The 24,029-nt window shown below is 40.6% G+C and overlaps 1 protein-coding gene across 1 annotated transcript in view; it reads right to left on the reverse strand.

Annotated features, from left to right (window-relative positions):
- TTN (titin) overlaps window positions 1-24,029 on the reverse strand; it is a 274,226-nt gene that overhangs the window by 50,727 nt on the left and 199,470 nt on the right. The window contains exons 264-304 of the mRNA XM_032356075.1: window positions 23,964-23,996; window positions 23,742-23,871; window positions 23,353-23,652; window positions 22,934-23,251; window positions 21,689-21,985; window positions 21,277-21,576; window positions 20,871-21,185; window positions 20,630-20,778; window positions 20,113-20,263; window positions 19,743-20,024; window positions 17,932-18,234; window positions 17,110-17,412; window positions 16,728-17,009; window positions 16,339-16,638; window positions 15,943-16,245; window positions 15,537-15,845; window positions 15,144-15,425; window positions 14,736-15,035; window positions 14,356-14,649; window positions 11,307-14,273; window positions 10,665-10,985; window positions 10,280-10,564; window positions 9,883-10,182; window positions 9,286-9,588; window positions 8,757-9,032; window positions 8,354-8,653; window positions 7,952-8,254; window positions 7,482-7,781; window positions 6,502-6,789; window positions 5,844-6,140; window positions 5,453-5,755; window positions 5,048-5,353; window positions 3,899-4,186; window positions 3,516-3,806; window positions 3,138-3,425; window positions 2,382-2,969; window positions 2,186-2,290; window positions 1,566-1,763; window positions 1,179-1,475; window positions 500-1,087; window positions 106-408 (exon numbers count right to left, since the gene is read on the reverse strand). Of these exons, the coding sequence (XP_032211966.1) occupies window positions 106-408; window positions 500-1,087; window positions 1,179-1,475; window positions 1,566-1,763; window positions 2,186-2,290; window positions 2,382-2,969; window positions 3,138-3,425; window positions 3,516-3,806; window positions 3,899-4,186; window positions 5,048-5,353; window positions 5,453-5,755; window positions 5,844-6,140; window positions 6,502-6,789; window positions 7,482-7,781; window positions 7,952-8,254; window positions 8,354-8,653; window positions 8,757-9,032; window positions 9,286-9,588; window positions 9,883-10,182; window positions 10,280-10,564; window positions 10,665-10,985; window positions 11,307-14,273; window positions 14,356-14,649; window positions 14,736-15,035; window positions 15,144-15,425; window positions 15,537-15,845; window positions 15,943-16,245; window positions 16,339-16,638; window positions 16,728-17,009; window positions 17,110-17,412; window positions 17,932-18,234; window positions 19,743-20,024; window positions 20,113-20,263; window positions 20,630-20,778; window positions 20,871-21,185; window positions 21,277-21,576; window positions 21,689-21,985; window positions 22,934-23,251; window positions 23,353-23,652; window positions 23,742-23,871; window positions 23,964-23,996 (14,446 nt within the window). The remainder of the gene's footprint in view (window positions 1-105; window positions 409-499; window positions 1,088-1,178; window positions 1,476-1,565; window positions 1,764-2,185; window positions 2,291-2,381; window positions 2,970-3,137; window positions 3,426-3,515; window positions 3,807-3,898; window positions 4,187-5,047; window positions 5,354-5,452; window positions 5,756-5,843; window positions 6,141-6,501; window positions 6,790-7,481; window positions 7,782-7,951; window positions 8,255-8,353; window positions 8,654-8,756; window positions 9,033-9,285; window positions 9,589-9,882; window positions 10,183-10,279; window positions 10,565-10,664; window positions 10,986-11,306; window positions 14,274-14,355; window positions 14,650-14,735; window positions 15,036-15,143; window positions 15,426-15,536; window positions 15,846-15,942; window positions 16,246-16,338; window positions 16,639-16,727; window positions 17,010-17,109; window positions 17,413-17,931; window positions 18,235-19,742; window positions 20,025-20,112; window positions 20,264-20,629; window positions 20,779-20,870; window positions 21,186-21,276; window positions 21,577-21,688; window positions 21,986-22,933; window positions 23,252-23,352; window positions 23,653-23,741; window positions 23,872-23,963; window positions 23,997-24,029) is intronic.

A 24,029-nucleotide genomic window follows, 5' to 3' on the forward strand; every position in this document is an offset into this window, starting at 1 on the left:
ACAGAAGCAAAGACATGAAAGTGTACGTTAGGAGTTTGGCTTTTGGATAACTTTGCTAAAATAGTGGCATTATCAAATGAGTGGTGTTAAAAAAAAAATACAAACATGCTACGTCTTTCATCAGAACAGGTTTTGAAGCATCACTGGGTGGACCAATTCCTGCTTTGTTTTCTGCGCTGACACGGAATTCGTAGGTGTTTCCTTCTTGCAGTCCTGTTACTTTGCATCTCAGATCTGAAACTGGCGTCTTTGTTGCTCTCACCCATCGCAAGCTTTTCTTCTCTCTCCTTTCAACATGATATCCTGTGATTTCGCTACCACCGTCATCCACTGGTCTTTTCCAACTGACGGTAGCAGTGTTTTTAGTGACATTTGATATTTCGGGTTTTCCAGGAGGGCCAGGGGGACCTGAAAAGAAAGCAAATGTATGAGAAATCCATGCCTTCATAAACCAGGCTGCAAATGTTAACATGTCAGTTCCCTTATATGCTCTACGTACCAAATCTGTCCACCATTTTGACAGGTTCAGACTGTACAGGTTCTCCTTTCCCATATTGGTTTACAGCTGAGACCCGGAAGAGGTATTCATTTCCTTGGATAAGTTTGGTGGCCACATGCCTACAAGACTGAATATCTTCAGCAACCACTGTCCACAAAAGTCGACTGGTTTCTCTCTTTTCAAGAACATAGGACTTTATTGGTGAGCCGCCATCCTCCAATGGAGGTGTCCATGTGAGTGTTGCTTTTTCAGCAGAAACATTACTGATTTCAATGGGACCTGGGGGACCAGGTACGTCGAGGACTGTTACCTTCACGTGTTCTTCCTTTGTGCCAAAAGGATTGGTAGCAGTAATGGTATATTCACCAGCATCTTTTCTAGTGGCATACTTGACAGTAAGCATGGAAGATGTTGGGGTTGAGGATATCTGAACAATATCTGATGGTCTCATGTCTTTTCCTGCCCTAGACCAACTCGACTTTGGAAGGGGCTTGCCAAGAATGCTAATGGCACTCAAAACAATGGTATCTCCTGCCTTAATTGTCAGCCCATCTTTTATTGTGGGATCAAGGACAATGGTTGGTGCCTCTGCAAAGAAAAAAAAATACATTTTAATCAGCAAAGAAAGGAGGCTTAATTTGCGATTTTTTATGTGCATAAAAAGTAAAATTAGACCCACCATATTCATCCTTGCAAATAATGGTTCCTGTACTTTCTGATGGAGCACTGATAGCACCTGCTGTGTTCTTCGCTCTAACTCTGAATTCGTATTTTCCACCTTCAATGAGGTCAGTTACAGTAAAGGCACAATCTGGGACATTAACATGGTTGGCTTTCGTCCAAGATTTAGAGGGTAGATCGCGCTTCTCCACTATATATCCAGTCAACTTATGACCACCATCATATTTGGGTTCAGTCCAAATGAGGGTCACTGAATTCCTTGTTACATTAATAACCTCAGGTTTGCCAGGAGGATCTAAAGCAAAGCAAAAAAAAGCCAGTCGAATACCAATTTTTTTTTTCATGCAGAAAACACACCTGGGCTTTCCTTTGTATAATGACTTACCAATTGGATCAAGTGCCACAACAGGCTCTGACGGCAGGCTTGGCTTGCCGACTCCTGCTAAATTGATTGCCATTACTCGGAATTCGTACTCAAGACCTTCGGTTAATCCTGTCACTTTGAAGTCTTTCATCCTAATAGGAGTCTTGTTAGCTCTCTTCCACAAAAGGCTGTTTCTCTCCTTGAACTCAATATGATACCCTACAAAAAAAAGAAAAGACCCAGTGAATTTGTCAATTCAGGTAGAAAACACTGATTTTTAAGTACACGTTTTTGGCCAAATGGTTTATATGTGGGCATAATATGGAATAAATAGTCATTCTTGCTGGGCTATACTCTTATTTCTAGGCACTTTTTCCCCCTCTTGGTTTCTGTGTATTTATTGCACCTTCTGTTGAAAAATTCCAACTTAAAAAAAATCACTATGAAAGCCTTTAACTATTAGGAGATTTCTCAATGAAATCAAGTGTTAACTAATGCTTAATGTACTGAAAGGAAAAAACAATTACTGTATTTGCAGATCGTGCTATAACAAAGGAGCATCCATTCAGCTTGTTTTTCAGGGAGGACAATTTGGAAGAAACATTAATGTAAAAGCTACAGGAGAAGAGCAAATGAAATACCTGTAATGGGAGAGCCACCAGTTTTCCTGGGGTCAGTCCAAGTTAGAGATACCGAATCATGTCTGACATCCACGATATTGGGCGGTGGGGGAGCATCAGGCACATCTAGGAAAAAGTAGATGATGTAAGATTTATAATAGGGAACTTTTCTCAAAAACATGTTTTGCTCTGTGTTTTCTGACTCTGAGACACTTACCAAATGGATGTTTAGCAACAATTGGCTCTGATTTCAGGCCTTCACCTACACCATATTTATTTTCGGCACTGACCCTGAAGGTGTATTCCATGCCCTCATGAAGTCTGGTTACTCTGAAGGTGGTTTTCTGGACAGCTGAAGCACATGTCACCCACTTGTTGTTTACAGAATCTCTCTTCTCTAGGATATAGTTGGTGATTTCAGAACCTCCGTCATCCTTTGGAGGACCCCACTTTAAGGTCATGGCTTCTGCTGTGACTTCATCAAATTTGATTGGTCCTGTGGGGATGCCAGGCTTGCCAACAACTTTTATAGAGAGAGTTCCTTCCTTGGTGCCGGCAACGTTCTTCAGTGTGATTGTGTATTTTCCAGCATCAGATTTTTGGCAATCATATACCACAAGAGTTGTGTTAACTGCAGTTGACTCAACACTGACCCTTGTGTCAGTTGGTAGAGGATCTTCCCCTTTCTTCCAGGATACCGATGGAGCTGGCTTGCCTTTTATGGGGATCTTAAGACGGAAGTTGCTGTTTTCTTTAGCCAAGTAGCACAAATCAGGTATGTCCTTTAAGTCAAGGTCAGGAGCCACTGTAAAATAGCATAGATAAATTATTGTCATTTTTCAGACCAGGCAATTGATTTTTTTCAGATCATTATACATTTTAAAGGATTTTCAGAAAAGCCAGTAAGTAGGGCTCAAGAGTGCACTTTTGAGGACAATAAAGGGAAAATGAAGATGCATGACTAAAGGCTTACCAACATCATCCTTTGCCACAGCAGTGATTTCACTTGGGGTTCCTTCTCCGTTTTCATTCTCAGCACTCACTCTGAAGGTATATTCCTTGCCTTCAATCAGATCTTTTGCAGAGTACTGTAAATTCATTGATTTCATAACACGTTGCCACTTATTGTCTTCAGTCAGGAAATCTACCACATATCCGGTAATTCGGCTGCCACCATCACTGCGAGGCTTTTTCCAGCCTATGCTACAAGACGACTTAGTTACAGATAGCACTTTCAGGTCCACAACTGGTCCAGGGGTTTCTAAAGCAAAGAAGAAATGATAAGACTTAGCCCAAGATAAGCAAGGTCAGAGGTCACTCAAAGTGATGGGATAGTAGGTCATTTGCTTACGGGAAGCTTTGACAGCATCACGTGTTTCCCCAGGATCCCCGATGCCATACTCATTTTCAGCAAACACTCTGAAGAAGTAGGATTTTCCCTCCTCCAAGTTAGACACTCTGAAGCTTGTTTTTGGGCACTCAGTTGTCACTGTAGACCAGGACTTCCTCTCTGCATCACGTTTTTCCACCACATAGTTGATGATGGGACTTCCGCCATCAATAATAGGAGGATCCCAGGTAATATAAGCAGAATCTTTGGATATTTCCTTAACAGTGACATTGACAGGTGGCCCGGGAGTATCTGGACAAATCGTGGGTAAATAAGAAATGAATATGTAAAAAATACATAGACTACATTTTTAACATATGATTGTTTTTTTCAAATCGACTTACCCAGCACTTTCACTACAATGGTATATTCCTTTTTACCACAGCTGTTCTCCAGAGTCAAGATATATTTTCCTGCATCATATTTGTTCACATTTTCGCAGCGCAAGAAGGTATCAAAGTCTGTTGATTTTATGTCAAGTCCAATCCTTTCTCTTAGATTGACATTTGGTTTAGACCAAGTTATCTTTGGAGGCGGACGTCCTTTTACTGGTACATACAGTCTCATTGTAACTCCAGCACGTAATATGAGTGTTTTCCTCAAATCGGCATCGAGTTCTCCCTCAGGTGGGACTGTTTGAAGTAATAATTTAATAGTCAAATGTGTTTCTGAGGACTAGCCTTATCACTCCTAAAGTATGTTTCTTTTCCAGAACTGACTTCTAGGTCTCTAAAAAATTCTTAGTATGATCCTCAAAACTTCTGTATTTCAGTACTCTAGTGATTTTTGATCTTTCTATATTCTGATATCCTGTAGGCTAAACCAAGTTTTCCCTGAAGGATCTCTACCTCTTCTCCTTTTTTCATGAACTTCCATACTCTCAAACTCACTCTTTATTAAATATAGACAACTGATTCTTGGCTCATGTGCATTCTTGTTTTTCTTTTCTATATTCAGTGAAGGTTCTCTGGTGACACTCTGGCTCTCTTTCCTTATTTCATCATGGGAAGAAAAATACATAGAGGGTGAAGTATTTCACCAAGTAATTAAAAATAAAGGGAGAAATGGTTATGGGAGATAAGAAAATAGAAGAAATGGTGAAATGGAAATTAGGATGGAGAGTCTACAATTACATACTTACGAAAAGGGGTAGATTAGAACATGAAAAAAACATTAGAATGACAAATAGCTCTTTACTTAGTTTTAAAAAAATGTTATGTTTTCAGGATAAAATCCTATATTCCATATTCTTTTGAAGATATGAATTCTCATGTAAGTGTGAGTATGAAAAGCTTTTCAGCCACAGATCAGCTGGCATTCCATTTGATCTGTGTAGGATACCACGCAGTACCAACCCAGGTTTCCATTACAAGGTACTCCTAGAGCTACCAACTCTAATGCTCATAAATAAACAAATCTACCCGAGGGAGTTCTGTACTGACTTTCATAATATGACTGATGAGGAAAACTCTATTTCTGCTGGTAATACTCACTTAAGATATCCTTGGGACAGTGTTTGTCTGGCACATCACTGGGGTCGCTGTATCCAATCTTATTAACAGCATATACACGGAACTGATACTCTGTGTCTTCCATTAGGCCGGTAACCTCAAAGCGGGTTTTCTGCAGCTTCTCTGGTAAATTGCACCTCACCCAGTTATCAGAGTCAGCTCGTTTTACTTCAACAAGGTAGCCAATGATAGGGCTACCACCGTCATAGGCTGGCTTGCCCCAAGATAGACTCACGGAGCTACGGGTTGTATCGTATACTTTAGGAAATGCTGGTGGGCCAGGAGGATCTGAGGATAAATAACAGAAAAATTTCATTTAAAATCTCATTCCTGGTTGTTTAGGGTTGATTACAACATAAGATAGGGGACTCTTTCATGAAAACTTACACAGGGGGTCCCGGGCATAAACAGCTTTGGATGCATCACTGGGTTTCCCCGGTCCAGCCTTATTTATAGCGATAACTCGGAATTCATATTCGGTGCCCTCTTGGAGACCTGTTGCTTTTATGGTTCTTTCTATAACAGGTTTTCTGTTGACTTTAGTCCAGTTAACTGCCTGGGTTTCTCGCTTTTCAACCAAATAGCCAGTGATGGGTGAGCCGCCATCATCTGCTGGTGGTTTCCAGCTCACCGTCATGTGATCTTTGGTTATGTTGCTAATAACAGGAGGATCACAGCGCCCAGGTGGGTCTGCAGAGATGGATTGAAAAGTTACTGTATCAGTCTAAGAGGTAATCTTTAAAAAGTCAAACGAAAAACCGAAGGAAAATGTTCCTACCATATGGGTTTTTAGCAATTGCCGGTTCAGTGAAGATTGGATCGCCTACTCCGTATTTATTCTCAGCACAAATTCGGAACTGATATTCATGGCCCTCTATAAGTTTCTCCACACTGCAGCTGGTGATGGGCACCGTAGCCGAGACTTGTGCCCAGTTGGGCCTGCTTGTTTCACGTTTGTCAACAATATAGTTGGTGATTTCTGAGCCTCCGTCTTCAAGAGGAGGTTCCCAAGAAAGCATTGCACGATCTGCATACATTTTGTTGATTTTAACAGATGCTGGAGGCCCTGGTTTATCTGGAAGAGTACGAAAGACAAGTGAAGTCTTTCACTAACACATGTGAAATGGGGAATGAGTAGATTGGAGTTCTGGAGACCTGACTGCAGTCTTCTATTGTCATTAACTTCCTGTATGACCTTAGAAAGTATGTAATTTTTCACAACCTTAATATCCTCATACGTAAGATATATAACTGGAATATACCATTTCTAATGCTCTTTTCAGCTCTAAAATGCCACTGCACTGTGATAAGAATAATTCTCTGATTACAAACGATATATCAGGATATATATCTTTTCTCACATATGATTTTGTAAATTCTGTTACATCACATTAACCAAAGTAACTTATGAGAGTTTAAGTAAGTGCATTAGTTACCTAACACTTGAAGCTTAATTGTGGCTGATTTGGAACCACTCGAATTTTCAGCAGTAATGGTATAGTCGCCCGAGTCCTTCCGGTTCACGCTGAACAGCTCCAGGGTGCACAGATTCCGCTTCATGGCCATCTTTATGCCTTCCCTTGGCTTCAGCACCGTGCCCTCTTTCTTCCAAGAGACGGTTGGCATTGGTTTACCAAAGACAGTAGCATCCAGGCAAACATTGGTTCCAGCCTTCACGGTAAGCAGACCTTTCATCGCCACACTTAGCTCTATCCTGGGAGGAACTGGAAAATAATAAGATCAGGATTTAATGTAAGCAAAGCTATATCATATCATTCTTGTTAATAAAAGTAGGAAATTCATATTTCAAGAGGGGATTTTTATTTATTGTAAAAGAATATAGGTTTAGGGGCTCCTGGGTGGCTTAGTTGGTTAAGCATCTAACTCTCGATTTCAGCTCAGATCTTGGGGTTGTGAGATCAAGCCCTGCATCAGGCTCTGTGCTCAGTGAGGAATCTGCTTGAGATTTTCTCTCTCTCTCTCTCTGCCCCCCGTTGCACTCTTTCTCTCTCTCTCTAAATAAATCTTTAAAAAAGAATATAGGTTTAATAAGAAGTTTGATAATGCTGAAAGCATATTAAAAAAAAGTAAATATCTTCCATAATTCCAACATCCTTCAATTTTCACTATGACAATTTGGTGCATTTCCTTGTCCTCTCTCTGCCTGTGTATGGTTGAAATTACAAGGTCCACCCAGTTTTGTACTGTTTTTTTTTTGTTGTTTTTTTAAATTTGTTTTTTGTTTTTTTAGCTGTGTTATTAAGATTTTCTATAATCATAATTTTTAGTTGTCTGTATACAAAGTACCTATCATGTTCCCTGTTTTTCTTCCCTCCCATGATGTGTATTTTATTTTTATTTAAGAGAAAGAAAAATACATTTCTGTTGAGTATTATAGGCAAAGGTGGAATTTTACCATTTTCCGCCTGGATGGTCACTGGATCAGAAGGTTCGGAGGGTTGGCTGATGTTTACTGCAGTCTTGGCAATTGCTCTAAATTGATACTGAGCATTCTCTTCTAAGCCAGTGACTGTGTACTCTTCCTGGGGAATCTGGTGAGGTGAGGTATTGCACCGTACCCACTTATCACCAGGAAGTTTGCAAGCTTCTACAAAGTAGCCAATAATTTTGCTGCCTCCATCATGTTTTGGACGAGCCCAGATGAGGGATACAGTACTCTTGGTAACATCAATAACTTCAGGCTTTCCAGGAGGATCTGAAACCATAAGAGGTACTCTTAGCGTTTATCTTAACAGCAGAAGTTACAAACTTCCATATTTCAAAGAATCACCCAGAAATATTGAGAATATCTCTAAAAAGAAGTAATAATCCTCAGAGACTTTGAGATTTAAATATACTCCCATAATACTAACAAAAATTACTCACCAACTGGCATTCTTGCGGTTACGTATTCTGTTGGTTTGCTGGGTGGGCTGGATCCAGCTTTGTTTAGCGCATAGATTCTGAATGAATACTCGAGACCTTCTATGAGGCCAGCACAAGGATATTCAGTTGACCGGACAGGAGTATCGTTAGCTTTCACCCAGAGCAAGCTGTTTCTTTCTTTGCGTTCAATCAGATAACCAGTGATGGGACTCCCTCCATCACTGTCTGGTCTGTCCCATGCCACAAATATGCAGTCTTTGTTGACTTTAGTGACCCGTGCATTCTTCGGTTCACTAGGAACACCTGGAGAGGAGGAGAAGGGAGATGTTAGGTTTTTTCCCTTAAGTTAACAGACCGGAAAGAAAACAACTTTTTTTTTTTCCCTCCCTGAAAGAAACCTACCAAATGGGTACTTAGCCAGCATCTTTGGAGATGTGAGAGGCTCTGAAATGCCAAATCGATTTTCGGCACGGACCCGGAAGATATACTCCTGTCCTGGGATCAGTTTTCCAACTCTGCAGGAGGTTTTTGTCACTGAGGCAAGAGCCGTCACCCAGTCGCCTCGGCTCACGTCACATTTCTCCACTATGTAATTGGTGATGTTACTACCTCCATCCTCCAGAGGGATGTGCCACGACAGGGAGCAAGCGTCAGCGTCTATCTCAGAAATGTCAAATGGGGGCTGAGGGGGCCCAGGAGCATCTGCAGAAACCAAGAGAAAGAAATATAAGAACAGGGATTTGAAAGGAAGAAAATGTTTCTGATTGTCATATCTAGGTAACCATTTGTCTAAAGCTTAACCTACCCATGACAGTAACTTTGATTTTCTGAGTGTCTGTCCCAGAGCTGTTCTCTGCAGTGAGGCTGTAGTACCCGCTGTCTTTCCTGGTAACATCCTTTATGATCAGGATGGAAGAGGTGTCTGCTTTATGCACCGCCAGGTGACTGGAAGTGACAACGTCATCTTCTCCTTTTTTCCATTTACAGACTGGATTAGGCTTTCCATACACATGGGCTTCAACTCGGAGTTTCTTCCCAGCTTTAATAGTAATTTGCTCCGGCATAAGGATCTTTGGAGGCACTAAAAGTAAAACGAAAATTCGTTAAGTTTGCGGGGAGGCTAGAGTTCCTCTGATGGGAGCTTTACTAGTGTTTCTCAGACTGTGGGTGGCAACCCATTAATGGCTTCGAGCTCATGACTGCATTACAGCTACTAGTATTTTTGAAAAAGAATAAGATTGAGCCAAAGAGAAAATATGAGAGTCCAGTCTATTGTGAGAAGAAAATTCTCATGGACTTTTATCACATGATAAAAGGAGATGGTGACCACTTACACAGCTGTTCTTTGGCTTCATATACTCCTTCTGCTTCCCTTGGCAAACTAACTCCAACGGCATTTCTGGCTGCTACTCTGAATTTATACTTCTTTCCTTCCTTTAGGCCAGTGACGACAAGGCTGAGATCTTTTACTACTGAGTACTCTGTCCAGCGGTCTGCAGGCTGCTCCTCCTCTCTGTAACTGATGATGTAGCCGTCGATTTTGGCACCTCCGTCACGCAGGGGAGGTAACCAGGCTAACACAGCGCTGTTTTTGGTCATTTCAGTAACTTCTAGTTTCCTTGGGGGATCTGGCTCACCTAGAAGAAAAATGGGATTCAGAAAAACTGTCCAGGTAAACTAATCCCATCCCTTTTTACTCTACATAAATGTTTCAGTATGCTGCTTGCTTGGAAGCATCTGGAAACTGGAGCTCAGTGTGTTGAACGTGGGAAGTACAAGTTGGGGCAGATTAAAACACTCTTCAATGAGTGAGTGAGAGATTTATTTGTCCTGTTTGGGTTTCTACAAATTAAAGCCCTTTGGTGTGGTAGATGAACGTGTTTCAGTATCTTGAGACTGGAGTGAAAAGGAGGAAAAAGGACGGTCCTTACTCAGAGGATCTGATGCAAGCACTGGTTTGGGGACATCTGCTGGCACGCCAGGGCCATATTCATTGACGGCAGTGACTCTGAAGAAGTACTCATTCCCAGGGACAAGGTTGGTGACTTGGAAGCTCGTTTTCTTGACTTCTGGGGTAACTGTTGACCACGTCTTTCTTTCTGCCTCACGCTTCTCCACAATGTAATGTGTCACTTGGCTCCCACCGTCATTCTCAGGAGGGGCCCAGGAAATGTGGCATGATGTTTTAGTGACATCTGAAACTTTTAAATCAGTCACAGGTCCGGGAGTATCTGCAAAGAGCCACAAAATCAGATATACAGGTCTCTTCAGCCTTCTTCTTAACTAATGTGTTTTCGAAGGGGAAGAAGGAGCTTGTTAGTAACCCACCTAATACTCTGACATTCACAAACACGGCCTTTTCTCCTGCTGGGTTCACAAGTGTCAAGGAATATTTTCCTGAGTCATCACGGGTGGAATTGGGGATGACAAGGAAGGCCATCGTGTCCACCAGATCAACTTGTCCTTTTCTGATCACATTGTCAATACCCACTCTTCGCCAAGTGACTTTAGGAGCAGGTCGTCCTCTCACTATGGCAAATAGTCGGATAGGGCATCCTGCTCTCACTATGACCAGTTTTCTCATGCTGGCATCCAGGTCAATCTCCGGAGGTTCTGCAAATGATATGAAAACCATTAGTTGACTTTTTGGAATGTGGGGAAATCATGCAAGAAGTGTAGAGTGAATGAATCCTAGGACAAAATAGGGTCTCACCGAGGATTTCTTTAGGTTTAATAGCATCCTTTAGTTCAGCAGGGCGCCCAATGCCAGCTTGGTTTTGGGCACACACCCTGAACTCATATTCCTGGTTTTCATCCAAGCTGGTAACAGTGAACTCCATGCGAACAAGTTGTGCAGCAGCATTGCACCTTTTCCAGCCTTCATCAGGAGATGCATCTTCTCGTTTTGGTCTCATTTCCACAACATATCCGATTATTGGCGCGCCACCATCATACACTGGTTTTCCCCATCCAAGAGTTATGGAACTTTTGGTTGTGTCGACCACTTTGAGATTGGTTGGTGGACCAGGTGGTTCTGAAAATAGTAAATATATAAGAATGAATATACCCTTCATTAACTCTAACTGGTGATACTCCAATGTGTAATTTATATTATAAAGTCATCCATTTTCAGTTAATCAAAGATAGGACATTCAACTTCTCAATCACTGAGTCCTTATTTCCCTTTATAAATTTAGAATCTACTATTGTTTGTACATTTTAGGTGATTTGGTGAAAGATCTACTTGGAAGAATATTGGCTAAAGTTCTGAAGTCATGGATTTAACTTATTTGTCTAATACTTCTGTGTTTGGGATTAAGATTTGCTGCGATATTAGAAAAAAAGAACATCATACCTATGGGGTCTTTTGCCACCACTGGCCTTGAGGGCAAGCTTGGTTCTCCAATTCCAATTTCATTTTCTGCCTTGACACGGAACTGATATTCATGTCCTGGGAGGAGGTTCTGTACTTTGAGACGTCTCTCGGGGATTGCACTCTTGTTAACAGGGACCCATCGTACTGAATGTTTTTCCTTTTTCTCCAAAAAGTACCCTGTGATGGATTTTCCACCATCATATTCAGGTGGATTCCAAACCACAGTCATCTCTTCTTTGCTTACTTTGGTGACTTCTGGAGGATCTGGGCGACCAGGTCTATCATATTTGGTTTTTGCAATGACTGGTTTACTTTCTGTTGGAGGCCCTGTGCCTATTTTATTTTCTGCACGGACTCTGAAAATATATTCATTTCCTTCTATGAGACGTGTTACTGTAGCACTGGGTGTTAAGACATTAGCAGAATAGGTAGACCAAACCATTCGCTTACTCTCACATTTTTCTAGAATATAATTTTGGATTTCACAGCCACCATCGTCCTCTGGTGGATCCCAGCGAATAGTACACCGATCACTGGACACATCAGTAATTTTCAGATTTCTTACAGGACCAGGCTTATCTAAAACATTGACAGTGGCATAGGCCACAAAACTGCCAGCCGTGTTAGTTGCTGTAATTACATATTTACCACCATCACTTCGCTTTGCTTTAGAAAGAGAAAATTTGGATGAATCAGCACTAGTATCAATCTTGACCCTTGGTGATCTTGTTAAGTCTGTAGCATCTTTGTCCTTGGTCCATAAAACTTCTGGAAATGGTTTGCCTCTAACACCTGCCTCAAGTCTAATGGTGTCCCCTGCTTTGACAGTTAGCACACCACTTAATTTCAGATCAAGTACTGGTTTCTGTAAGTCTTCCTTCACAACAACTTCCTCTGTCTTCACCCAGTCACTTTCCCCACCTTCATTCTTTGTTTGCACTCTGAACTCATAAATCTGGTTTTCAACACATCTGTCAACCATGTAATGGGTTTCTTTAATGCTTCCTTTATGCACTCTTTCCCATTCATCGGAGCCCTTCAGCCTCCTCTCAACGTGATAGGACAGATTTGGGCTACCACCATCATAATCTGGCCGCCGCCACTTGAGATAGACAAATGTCTTTCCTTTATCTGCAATGTGAAGGTTTTCAGGCTCGCCTGGCCTATCAATAGGGTTAATAGCCAGAATTGGAGTTTTTGTTTCAATGGTTGGACCAACTCCTACCTTATTCTCTGCACAGACTCGGAAATAGTATTCGTTGTTGGCTAAGAGGTTGGCCTTAATTAGTCGCTTAGTGGCATCTGAAGCAACAATTGACCAGCCTTTCTGGTTTGGTTTGCGGTATTCTACTATGAAATTTGTTATTTCTGAGCCACCGTTATCTAGTGGGTTCTCCCAAGAAATTGTACAGTTTTCTTTGGTCACATTGCTAACCCTTAAATTCTGGCAAGGCCCAGGTCTGTCAAGAACATTAACAATGGCGGAACCTTGGGCATGCCCACTGGTATTCTTGGCTGAGATAATATACTTGCCATGATCAGCTCTAACAGCATCTTTAATCTGTAACTCAACACGAGGTAGATCATGAATTATGTCAACCCGCTTTTCTCGAACCAATACTTTGCCTTCCTTGGACCAAGTTATTTCTGGATCAGGTCTGCCTCTGACTCGAGCAAGAATGCGGATAGTTTGGCCCACTCTAACGGTAATAACATCACGACAAGTAACATCAAGTTCTACTTCTGGAGGATGAAGGATGTCTTTTGCAATCACAGATTCTGCTAGTTCTCTTGGCTCTCCCTCTCCCACAATATTAGCTGCCTTTATACGGAATCTGTACTCATTTCCTTCAACTAGTCCAGGTACCCTAAAGGCACACTGCCTAATGAGTTCATCTTTATTAATCCTATTCCACTGTGTTGTACCAGGTTTCTGACATTCCACTACGTAGCCTAGAATGGGGCTGCCACCATCACTGAGAGGCTTTGTCCACACCAAGTCAGCTGTTTCTTTGGTCTTGTCTTTCAGTTTAGGATTAATTGGTGGTCCAGGTGGTTTGATGGGCCGGCAAGCTTTTATTGGATCGGAACTTGGTGATGGATTGCTTAGTCCTGCAAGATTTTCAGCAAAAACCCTAAACTCGTATGTATTTCCCTCATACAGTCCAGTCACTCTAAACTTCAGGTCACGTATGGGTGTTTTGTTGACTCTCACCCATTTGCCAGTTATTTCTCGACGTTCCACATAGTAACCAATTATTGGACTGCCACCATCAGATTTTGGCAGCGTCCAAGACACTGTTGCAGCATTTTCGGTAATGTCAGTAACCACTGGTTTACCAGGAGGAGATGGAGGACTAAACTTATGTTTAGCAACAGTAGGAACGGAGTCAAGGGGAGGACCAACACCCATCTTATTCTCTGCTCTAACTCGGAAAATATATTCACAGCCTTTTTGCAGATGTGGGATTTTCAGCTTTGTCTTACTGCTTCCTGATGAGACAACACCCCATGTGCCTTTCCTTGTATCTTGTTTCTCAACAATATAATTTATCACAGGGCTTCCTCCATCATCCTTTGGTGGCTGCCATGAGATAGTCATATATTCTGGGGTAACATCCAGAATATTAATAGGACCTGTTGGTGGACCAGGAACATCAAGAACAGTAAGATGTACAGCTACTGTTTTGGTGCCAGCTGCATTGAAAACTGTGATTTGATATTCCCCAGTGTCTCTCCTTAAGCAGTTCTTAATAGTAAGTACTGATGAGAAGCTGTCAGTTTCAACTGTGTAGTGTTCATCTGTTTTGATCTCACTCCCATCCGTTGTCCACTTGACAGTGGGAATGGGTACACCTCTTATGATGGCAGGGAACCTGACTGTAGTTCCAGCTTTTACCACAAGGCCTTCAATTAATTTCACATCTAGTTCCACAGATGGAGGCACTGGAAAGTGAACATGAGAAAATTAGATGTTGATTTTCACAATATGAATTTAAAAAAATAATAATGCCAGTCCAAAAATTACCTAGTTTTTCCTGACATTCTATTGGGATAGTTGTGTCAGGGAGACCAAGACCCACAATATTTTCAGCTTTTACGCGGAATTTATAGATCTTCCCTTGCTGCAGTCCAGTAACAACACACTCTAAGTTTGTCACAGTCTTGAACTTAATCCAGTCTTCGGTGCCCTCTTCTTGATATTCCACCAAATAGCCAGTGATTGGAGAGCCACCGTCACGATCAGGCTTATTCCAAACAAGTGAGACTTCAGTCTTGTCGACATCTACATGGTGTAAGTTTTTCGGTGGCCCTGGGGGATCTTTTCAAAAGAAGAAGTTATGATGAGTGAATAATATTCTCAGAGACAGTCAGAGAAAACCTCTGTATCCAGAGAAAGCAACTTACGGAGAGGATCCAGAGCCTTGATGGGTTTAGGTGTTTCAACAAAAGGACCACGTCCATACTGGTTCTCAGCAGCTACCCGGAAGAGATACTGATTGCCTTCAGTAAGGTGTTTAGCCATGTGACTCTTCTTCTTGGATGTAGCTGAAAGAGGTGACCACTGGGAGGTGGCAACATCTCTCCTCTCAACCACGTAATTTGTAATAACAGAACCACCATCATCCAGTGGTTCCTTCCAAGTAAGGTAACAAGAGTCTTTCCTAATTTCACTGACTTCCAGATCTCTAGGTGGCCCCGGCTTATCTGAAAGTGTTAAATAATGAAGTTATAATAAGTGATTTAGCTCAAAATGTATCAAAATTTATTTTTATTATGTTATCACATTAAATACATAAGTATGAAAATTCTCACCTAATACGAGGACTTTTACTGAGACAGTTTTTGAACCAGCTGGATTCTCCACTGTTAAAGAATAAATTCCACCATCTTCATGGGCAGCATTAGGAATTTCAAGCTTGCTACCAACTGGAGTAACATCGATTCTTGCTTTAGTTGGAGCTTCTCTGTCTCCTTTCTTCCAAGTTACTTTTGGGAATGGCACACCTTTGATGACAGCACTAAGTCTTAGAGTATCACCAACCTTTATGTGTTGTTCTCTTGCCATGTTGGCATCAAGAATCAACTCTGGGGGTTCTGGAATAAAGCAAATATTACTTTCAGATTTGATTTATGTCTTTTACAACGAAGCATATACAAAGAGACATCTATCTTCTTTGCTATTATAGCTGAGATGATTTTACTCACCAAGTCTGTCTTTTACTAGCACTGGCTCGGGAACATAAGCTGGATCTGATTCACCAGCTTCGTTGACTGCCAATACCCTGAACTTATAGGTTTGACCATCCCGAAGACCGGTGACTTTATACTTAGTCTCAGGACATGACTCAGGAGTGTAGTTAGCTCTCTTCCACTCTTCATCTCCAACTTTCTGGTACTCAACAATATAACCCAGAATCTTGCTCCCGCCATCATGGCGTGGTGGCTGCCAGGTTAGATCAACTGAATTACACGTTGTATCAATTGCTTCAGGATTGATTGGTGGACTTGGTTTAGCTATGTAATAAAAGGAAAAACAAACAAAAAGGAGTTAGAACACAGCTGCAAACAAAGTTGGATAACGTGAAGACAGAATGAATGTTTAATATTGTACCAATTGGATCTTTAGCAAAGACTGGTTTGGATGGTGGGCTTGGATCGCCAATACCAATTTCATTTTCTGCAGCAACTCGGAATTCATACTGACACCCTTCTAGAAGATCAGGAACCCTGAATTTAGTGTATGGATGGATGGGCTCTTTGGTAACTCTAGCCCATCGTTTTGACATAGTTTCCCTCTTTTCCAGGATGTAGTTTGTGATGGGTTTTCCTCCATCATTTGGCTTGTTCCAGGTTACTAATGCAGAGTCTTTGGTAACCTCTGTGACAATGGGCTGCTCTGGTGCATCAGGAACCCCTATGACAAACATTAGCAGAGTGTGTTAGAAATGTCATTTTCCCTACTAACAATATTCAACACAGAATCACTAAAAGGAAAGGTAATGCGTACTGAAACGATCTTTGGCTTTCATTGAATCAGACACCAGAGGATCACTTATTCCATATAGGTTTTCAGCATATATCCGGAAAATATAATCTTTTCCTTCAAGGAGTTTAGAAACTTTGCATGTTGTTTTAGCACTTGCAGATGTCACAGGCATCCAAATGTCTTTGCCCACCTCCTTCTTCTCAATAATGTAATTGGTAATTTCACTGCCTCCATCATCTAAAGGTGGCTTCCAAGAGATAACCATATAATCTTTGGTCACCTCATCAAAAATAACTGGTCCTACTGGTGGTCCAGGACGGTCTGCAGAAAAAAACACAGACCAAAATGTAATTGCCCATTCTGCTTTGGAAAGAACAGAATATCTATTCTTCTTGCTAAAGGATACTTACCAACAACATTGACTTGACAGAATCCTTTCCTGGAGCCTGTACTGTTCTCCACAACCACACAGTATTTGCCGGAATCTGAACGTTTGGCCTTGATCTTCTCTAGAGCAAGTGTTGTTGGAGTGGTCTTTATCTGGGTGCGATCATCCTCCAGCACATCAGCTTCATCTTTGAACCAAGTAATTTTAGGCTTTGGTTTGCCTGAGTAACGGCCAGTGAGAGCAAAAGCTTCACCAACCCGAACTGTGAGCTTATCTCTGAAGTCGAGGTCAAGGGTTGGAGGAGCTGAAATTGTAATTATACAGGCAAGTCAGTTTTACTGATGTCTTATGGCAAATCTGTAAGTGTACAAGTTTTCAGAGCATGAATTGCATTCGACACATACCCAGGTCATCCTTGCAAGTGATGGGCTTGGTACAAAACGACGGTTTGCCTTGTCCCACGATATTCACAGCACTGACACGGTACTCATAGGTATCACCTTCTTTTAAGCCTTTCACAGTGTATTTTCTGCTAAGCAAGTTGTCATTTGTAACCTTGTGGAATTTCTCAGTTCCAATGAGGCGGCTTTCTAGGACATAGTTGATAATTTCTGATCCACCATCATACTTAGGAGGATTCCAAGTCAAGGAAACAGAATCTTTAGTAACCTCTTTGACTTCCAGGTCTTCAGGACGCTCTGGTACAGCTGCAAGTAAAATACAGAATTACAATGAAGAAAAGGTCATGTTAAAAATGCAGTAAATCATAGTAAATAGTAAATGATACTCTTGGAGGACTGCACTTAAACGTTGAATTATTTGCTTTGATAAGTAACAGAAAGTTCTCACCATAGCACTATTAGAGTTAAAAAAGACACCATCCAGTCTAATTTTCTCTGATAGATGAGGAAATAGATGTTTGTTGAGGCCAGATCATTTAATAAAGTTCTCCAGAGTTGGGATATTATTTTCATATTCATGACAGTAAGTGGAAAATTAAAAAAAAATAGTGTAGTATCCATGGAGGAATTGGAAGACTCCTATATTCCCATAATGTCTCTCACGATCACATTCAAACACTACCAACATGAGGCTTTGAGCATTTGTCTACTCAATGCTTTCAAGGGAATCAAGTGTTTAGTCTCGGTACACATATTCTCATCATCCTCTTTTCCTAAATGAATGAAGATGTGATTAAGGATGAAATTGTTTTAAATTGCACTTACTTATTGGATCTCGGATGACAAGAGCGGTTGGTGTCTCAGTAAATGGGCCTATGCCAACACTGTTTTCGGCTGCAATTCGGAAAAAGTAGGATTTTCCTTCAATGAGACCCTGGACAGTAGCATTCTGTCGGGTAACTGTGTATGTCACTGGGGTCCATGCTCTGCGGTCAGATTCACGCTTCTCAATGACATAATTGGTGATTGGAGAGCCTCCATCATCTTCTGGAGAAAACCATGTCAGTTTGCAGGAGTCATTGGTTAGGTTGTGAGCCTGGAAGGGTGTTCCAACAGGACCTGGCACATCTGGGAAAAAGAGGAGACAATTTCTAGCTGGCTGTTTTCAGTGAACAACCAGGCTCAACATTTGTTACCCTCTGTGTTTAAAAAAACAAAACTGCTATGAATAAGATTTCATGGCTATTGATTTTTTTCTTCCCCATGGTATCTATATTCATATTTTTAAATGAACTATGTTTATAATTACTGTTTGCCACTGTTTTAGTAGAAGCTGAAGGAATAGTAATGTGTGTGTATATATATAACATATAACATATGGGTATTTATATATGTATGTTTATACTTTTTTTTTGGTAATTTGTAAGTCAGATAGGGAGCTGCTAGAAGGAGAATGCACAGAAGGAGACAGGAGAAGGGGTGAGTGGTGGCATGGCTACTTTCTGTTGTCTAGTTTACTCTCCAGAAGGGAAAGGGAGAGAGAGCTTTTTCTAGGTGACTAGTAAATCAATAAGGAGCACAGGAATTCCCAAATCTCAGAAGGCCCTCTGAGAGGGCTGGAATTCAACCTTGAAAGTGTACTGGTTCTCAAGTTAAAATAATGGGTGTTGAAGAGCTTGAAACCAACCTAAAAGCTTGTAGGACTGTTGGGTCAATGAGATCTTTTCCCTCATGCCTTTTTCATTAATGAAAACATAATATGTTTATATATCATTAATTATGTTCAGTAGAGAACCAGTTATTTTCACATAAAAACTCATTGTTTGGAGTATGGTTGTGCCTAGAGACATGATGAGAGTGAAATCTGAGTGGGAGGGGTTTACTTTCTGAGCAAATCACTAGCATAAAGCAGCCAGCAAGAGGCATGAAAAACTGTAGAGTTCACCTCTATTCAGTGACTAGAAATGTAATATTGATAATCAAATATCATGCTTTTTTTATTATGTTCAGTTAGCCAGCATATAGTACATAGTTAGTTTTCTATGTAGTGTTCAATGGTTCATTTTAGTTGTGTATAACACCTAATGTTCATCACACATGTCCTCCTTAATACCCATCACCTGCTGTTCAATTAGAATACTGAAACCCTTCGCAGAGAGTTTTGCTCTATCATGATAATTAGCAAAGGATACACTCTCATGATGTGAAATTGATCAACCTTAGTAAATTATTAGATATTCATGTACATGTGCAGGAAAGTTGCTTTTATAGAAAATATATAAAACATAGTGCTTATGGTGGCATGTCATATAAAAAGGCAATATACAAAATTTGATTTAAAAAACTTTGTTTTTATATAACATAAAAACACAACTTTTTAATGTTATATAAAAAGACAACATATAAAACTGTATTTATAGAAGTACAACAATATAAAAGAGGTATAAGACAAAAAAAAAGAGGAAAGATTTTTAAATACTAGCAACGGTCAGTGGGATTGTGGGTGATTTTTCTGATTTTCCAAAACATTTGTAACAGTTTTACTGTAACATAGCTTGGCTGTAGATGAAGTAAAAATGTCATTTTTAAAAGCTGCATGGACAAATTAAAGGTGTTTACCTTATACATCAACATACCTAATACATCAACAATAATGGTCTTCTTTCTTTCTCCCCCTGCATTTTTGGCGAGAAGAGAATAGACACCTTGGTGGCTCCTCTGGCAATTCTTGATGACCATGGAGGAGCTAATGGCTGTGGTCTCGATGGTAGCTTCTTGAGGTAATGCTCTTTCATTCATGTTCCAGGTGACAGTTGGAGGAGGTTTTCCAGACACATACGCAATGATCCGGATCACCCCTCCAGCGTGAACCACAATTCTGTCTCTGACACTGGCATCTAGCTGAAGGTCAGGTGACACTGGAACACAATTGAAAATTACAAATGTGGTTTTCATTCCCAATCCAAAAGACAAATATGGAGAAAATAATAGCAGTGTGATAATTACCAATTCTGTCCTTCATTTCAATGACATCTGTGACTTCTCCAGGTTCTCCAATGCCTGCAATGTTGACTGCTCTAACTCTGAATTTGTAGAAAGCTCCCTCTTTTAAGCCTGTCACAACAAGCTTTGTTCCTCTCACTTCTTTATCTTTAGCCTAGGGAAGGATTACATGCATTCAGTTCTTTGTAGCTTCTTGTTTTCATGGCTTTCTGAAGTCTAACCAACAGCATATTTAACTACTCTGGGAAAATTGTTGCCAATTTAGGTTTTGGGGATCAGATATTGCAGGTAAACACTGCATGAAATGTCTTTCCAGGAATTGTGTTTTAATAACAACAATATTAACTTTTGATTAAGTTTTGGACATAACAGGTGTTTGGATTCTCAGTTGTAATTGTTTTCTGATTTCTTAATAAAAAGGTATTTTTATTTCTACAAATAGAAATTAATGTGATTCAGAATAACAGCTAAACTTTTTGCTTATTTATAATATATTTTCATAATGCCAAATGTTAGCTACCTGTTCCCATTCCTCTTTTCCTTCTTCTTTATATTCAACGATGTATCCAGTTACTTTGGATCCTCCATCTTTTAGTGGGGGAGACCACTCCAAATCCACAGATGATTTAGTCCAGTCTGTGACTTTGGGAATTGGAGGACCAGGAGGGGCTGGAAAAAACCAGTATACATTAAGTATTCTTGACTTTTCCATGGCACTTTGGGGTGGGGTAAAAAAAAAAAGGAATGGTTTCAAGGCTTACCAATTGGATCTCTAGCAGTCACTGGGTCTGATGGCAGACTTGCAGGACCCACACCAGCAGCATTGATTGCATACACACGGAACTGATAGTCAGAACCTTCAATAAGACCAGTCACTTTATAAGAAACACCCAGAGTCATGGCCTTGATAGGATCTCGGTTAACTCTCTTCCACCTCTTTGAAGTGGTGTCTTTCATTTCTAGCCAGTATCCTGTCACAGGAGAGCCTCCATCGTATTCTGGTTCTTCCCAATTGACAGTCATGGAGTTGCGAGTCACGCTGCTAACTGTTGGTTTATCTGGTGCTCCAGGGACAGCTGTGGAAAAGAAATCACATTGATTTCTAGAAATTATAAAAAACAAAACAACAGTAAGAGTGACTTTATATGTAAAGCATGTCCTACTTACAGAAGAGGTTTCTTGCTGTTTCAGGTTCACTGTCAAGAGGCTCCCCAACGCCAAATTTGTTCTGGGCCATGATTCGGAATACATATGCATGGCCTTCTAGCAATTTGGGAATTGTGTATGTGCACTCTTTAGGTTCACTGGAGACACGCACCCATGTCTTCCTGTTAGCCTCCCTCTTCTCAATTACATAGTTTGTAATCTTAGACCCTCCATCATCCAAAGGTGGAAGCCAAGATAATGTCATTTGATCTGCTGAAATAGATTCAAACTTTATTGGTCCCACTGGAGGTCCAGGACGACCTAAAATGGTTTTAAAAAGGAGAAAAAAAAATTAGAAGAATGGTTTTAAAGCCAAATAATATACATAGGAACAGACAAACATGTAGTTTTAATAAAGCCGTGCTATCTTTACCCAAGACATTCAGTCTCATCTCCTTTGATGCTGTTCCCAGATTATTCACAGCTGTGATGGTATATAAGCCAGTGTCACTCCTGCGAGACTGTGGAATAACTAAGGTGCAAGTGTCATCCACTACCAGTTTGTTGACGTGCGTGTCATAGATAACAGGTTCTTTGCTGTCAGGCTTCCTCGGAGGAGCTTTAAACCAGGTCAGTGTCGGGAATGGCACACCTTTAATTTTGGCCACAATGTTAACATCTGTTCCTTCTTCAACCTCCATGAATTCTTTTAGCTCAATTGATGGTGGGCCTAGATTGTTTAAAATAACAACGACAACAACAATGTGGTCACTAGGGACAGAAACTAGAATTTGCAGTGCCTATAAAGCTATTTGTCTCTACTATAGGCAGGCTTCCTAGCCCAGCCCAATATGAAGAACAGATCTGATTTCAATTTATATCAGTTTGGAGAGCAGGTATATGTAGTCATCATCCTTTATTGGACCTGCATGTGGCTACGTAATCAACTCTTGCCTCTCCCTTATTGAGCATTATTATGCATGTAGATACTGAAAGAGGGCAGAGAGAAGTGAAGATTGCAATAACCTAGGTTTAGAGTTCTTTCATGATATTCCCTTTAATATAGATGCATATTTTCTTAAATATGCAGAATTATGAGAGAACTTACAGTTTTTATTCTGAGAGAATGCCCTAAGAAATACAACTACTAGTGGAGGCAAAGCAATTTCCCATTTTCCATGAATGTAGGAGAACATGCAAAGAGGGTAGTGACTACAACCCTCCTAATTTTAGAAGAAAGAACTGAACAAACACAAAGCAGTAGGGATCGTAACAATAACAGAGCAAGAATTATTACCATATTTGTCTATATTTATCTATTAAAATGGATGTATCTTTTTCTTAGAGAAAAAGAAACTTGATTGGGAAGATAAATGGGGTTCAGAACTTGCTGAGCAAATAACTGCTTGCTTACTTCCCCTTTTGAGGCTCATGCAGAAAATTATAGTATGGGAATTCCAAATGTCATCCCTTTCAAATAAGGAAAAAGTTTAATATGTAAGGAGATAGGATAATTCAGTAGAAGTTGATGGAAAGAGTGATTAATATGCCTGTGTTCACATTCCATTCACACAGCCTCCTGATGTACAGATATTTTTCTTTTTACTCTGGACTGATATTAAATTACTAGGAAGAGGTTCCTAGAGAGGACATTTGCAGTTAATATGCGGGGACTTACATGTCTGGTCTTTGACTGTCACTGGGCCCACAGTGGCTGAAGGTTTGCTGACTCCTGCAGCATTCACAGCCTTGACTCTGAACTCATATTCACCACCCTCGACGAGGTCTTCAACAGTAAATTCTAGTTCTTCCACATCACGCTTGTTGCACTGTTTCCAAGCTTCTTTCTTTTTCCCAGTAGGGTCCCAAGCAAGGCACTCAACAATATAGTGGGTAACAGGGGAGCCCCCATCATTCTTTGGGGGTTTCCATGATAGGTGTACTGTGTTCTTTGTTATGAGGCCAATCTTGAGTTTAATGGGGGGATCAGGAGGATCTTTAAAAATAGGTAAAGTAAGTATTAAGCCTTGTTTATAATGATATATTTCAAATTTGAGGAAATATTTTAATCTCATATTAGGAAAAAAAGAAACTTACATATTGGATCTCTGGCTGTGGTCCTCTGAATGGTTTCCACAGGCGGACCAATACCAAAACGGTTTTCTGCACGTACGCGGAAGAAATACTGCTGTTCAGAGATGAGATCAGGAACCACAAATGTGGTGCTTCCACAGTTTGGATTGACTTTAGTCCAGGCTTTTCCATCAATAGTCTTCTTCTCTATAACATAGCCCTTGATCCTGTCTCCTCCGTCATCGTCTGGCATCTTCCATGAGAGTCTGCAACTACCTCTTGTGATGTCACTGACTTTCAGATCTTTGGGTGGTCCTGGTACATCTGTTGGATGCAAATCACCACATAAACAATGTCACTTTGTTTAAAATAATTTGTTCTTATTCTATGGTCATTTTTAAAGTCCTTCTTACCCATGACTTTGACTCTGCAATGTGCTGTCTTCTGTCCTGCCTTATTCTTGGCTGTGATGCTGTATTTGCCTGTGTGAGATCGTGTGCATTCTGGAATAATGATTACTGAGGAGTTTTCAGCAGTCTCCAGCTAAGCAGAGAGAATAGTAGTTACACATCAGATGAAATAAGAGCGGTACTGCAGTCAGCTGTGTTCTGAACTACTTCAATTTTTCTTTTTACCTGTGCATCCTCGGGTATATCATGAACTCCATCCTGTTAGAGAAGAAGATCGTTGTAGTGTTAATA

The sequence above is a fragment of the Mustela erminea genome, chromosome 8 (genome assembly GCF_009829155.1).
Source record: "Mustela erminea isolate mMusErm1 chromosome 8, mMusErm1.Pri, whole genome shotgun sequence".
Classification (NCBI taxonomy): domain Eukaryota; kingdom Metazoa; phylum Chordata; class Mammalia; order Carnivora; family Mustelidae; genus Mustela; species Mustela erminea.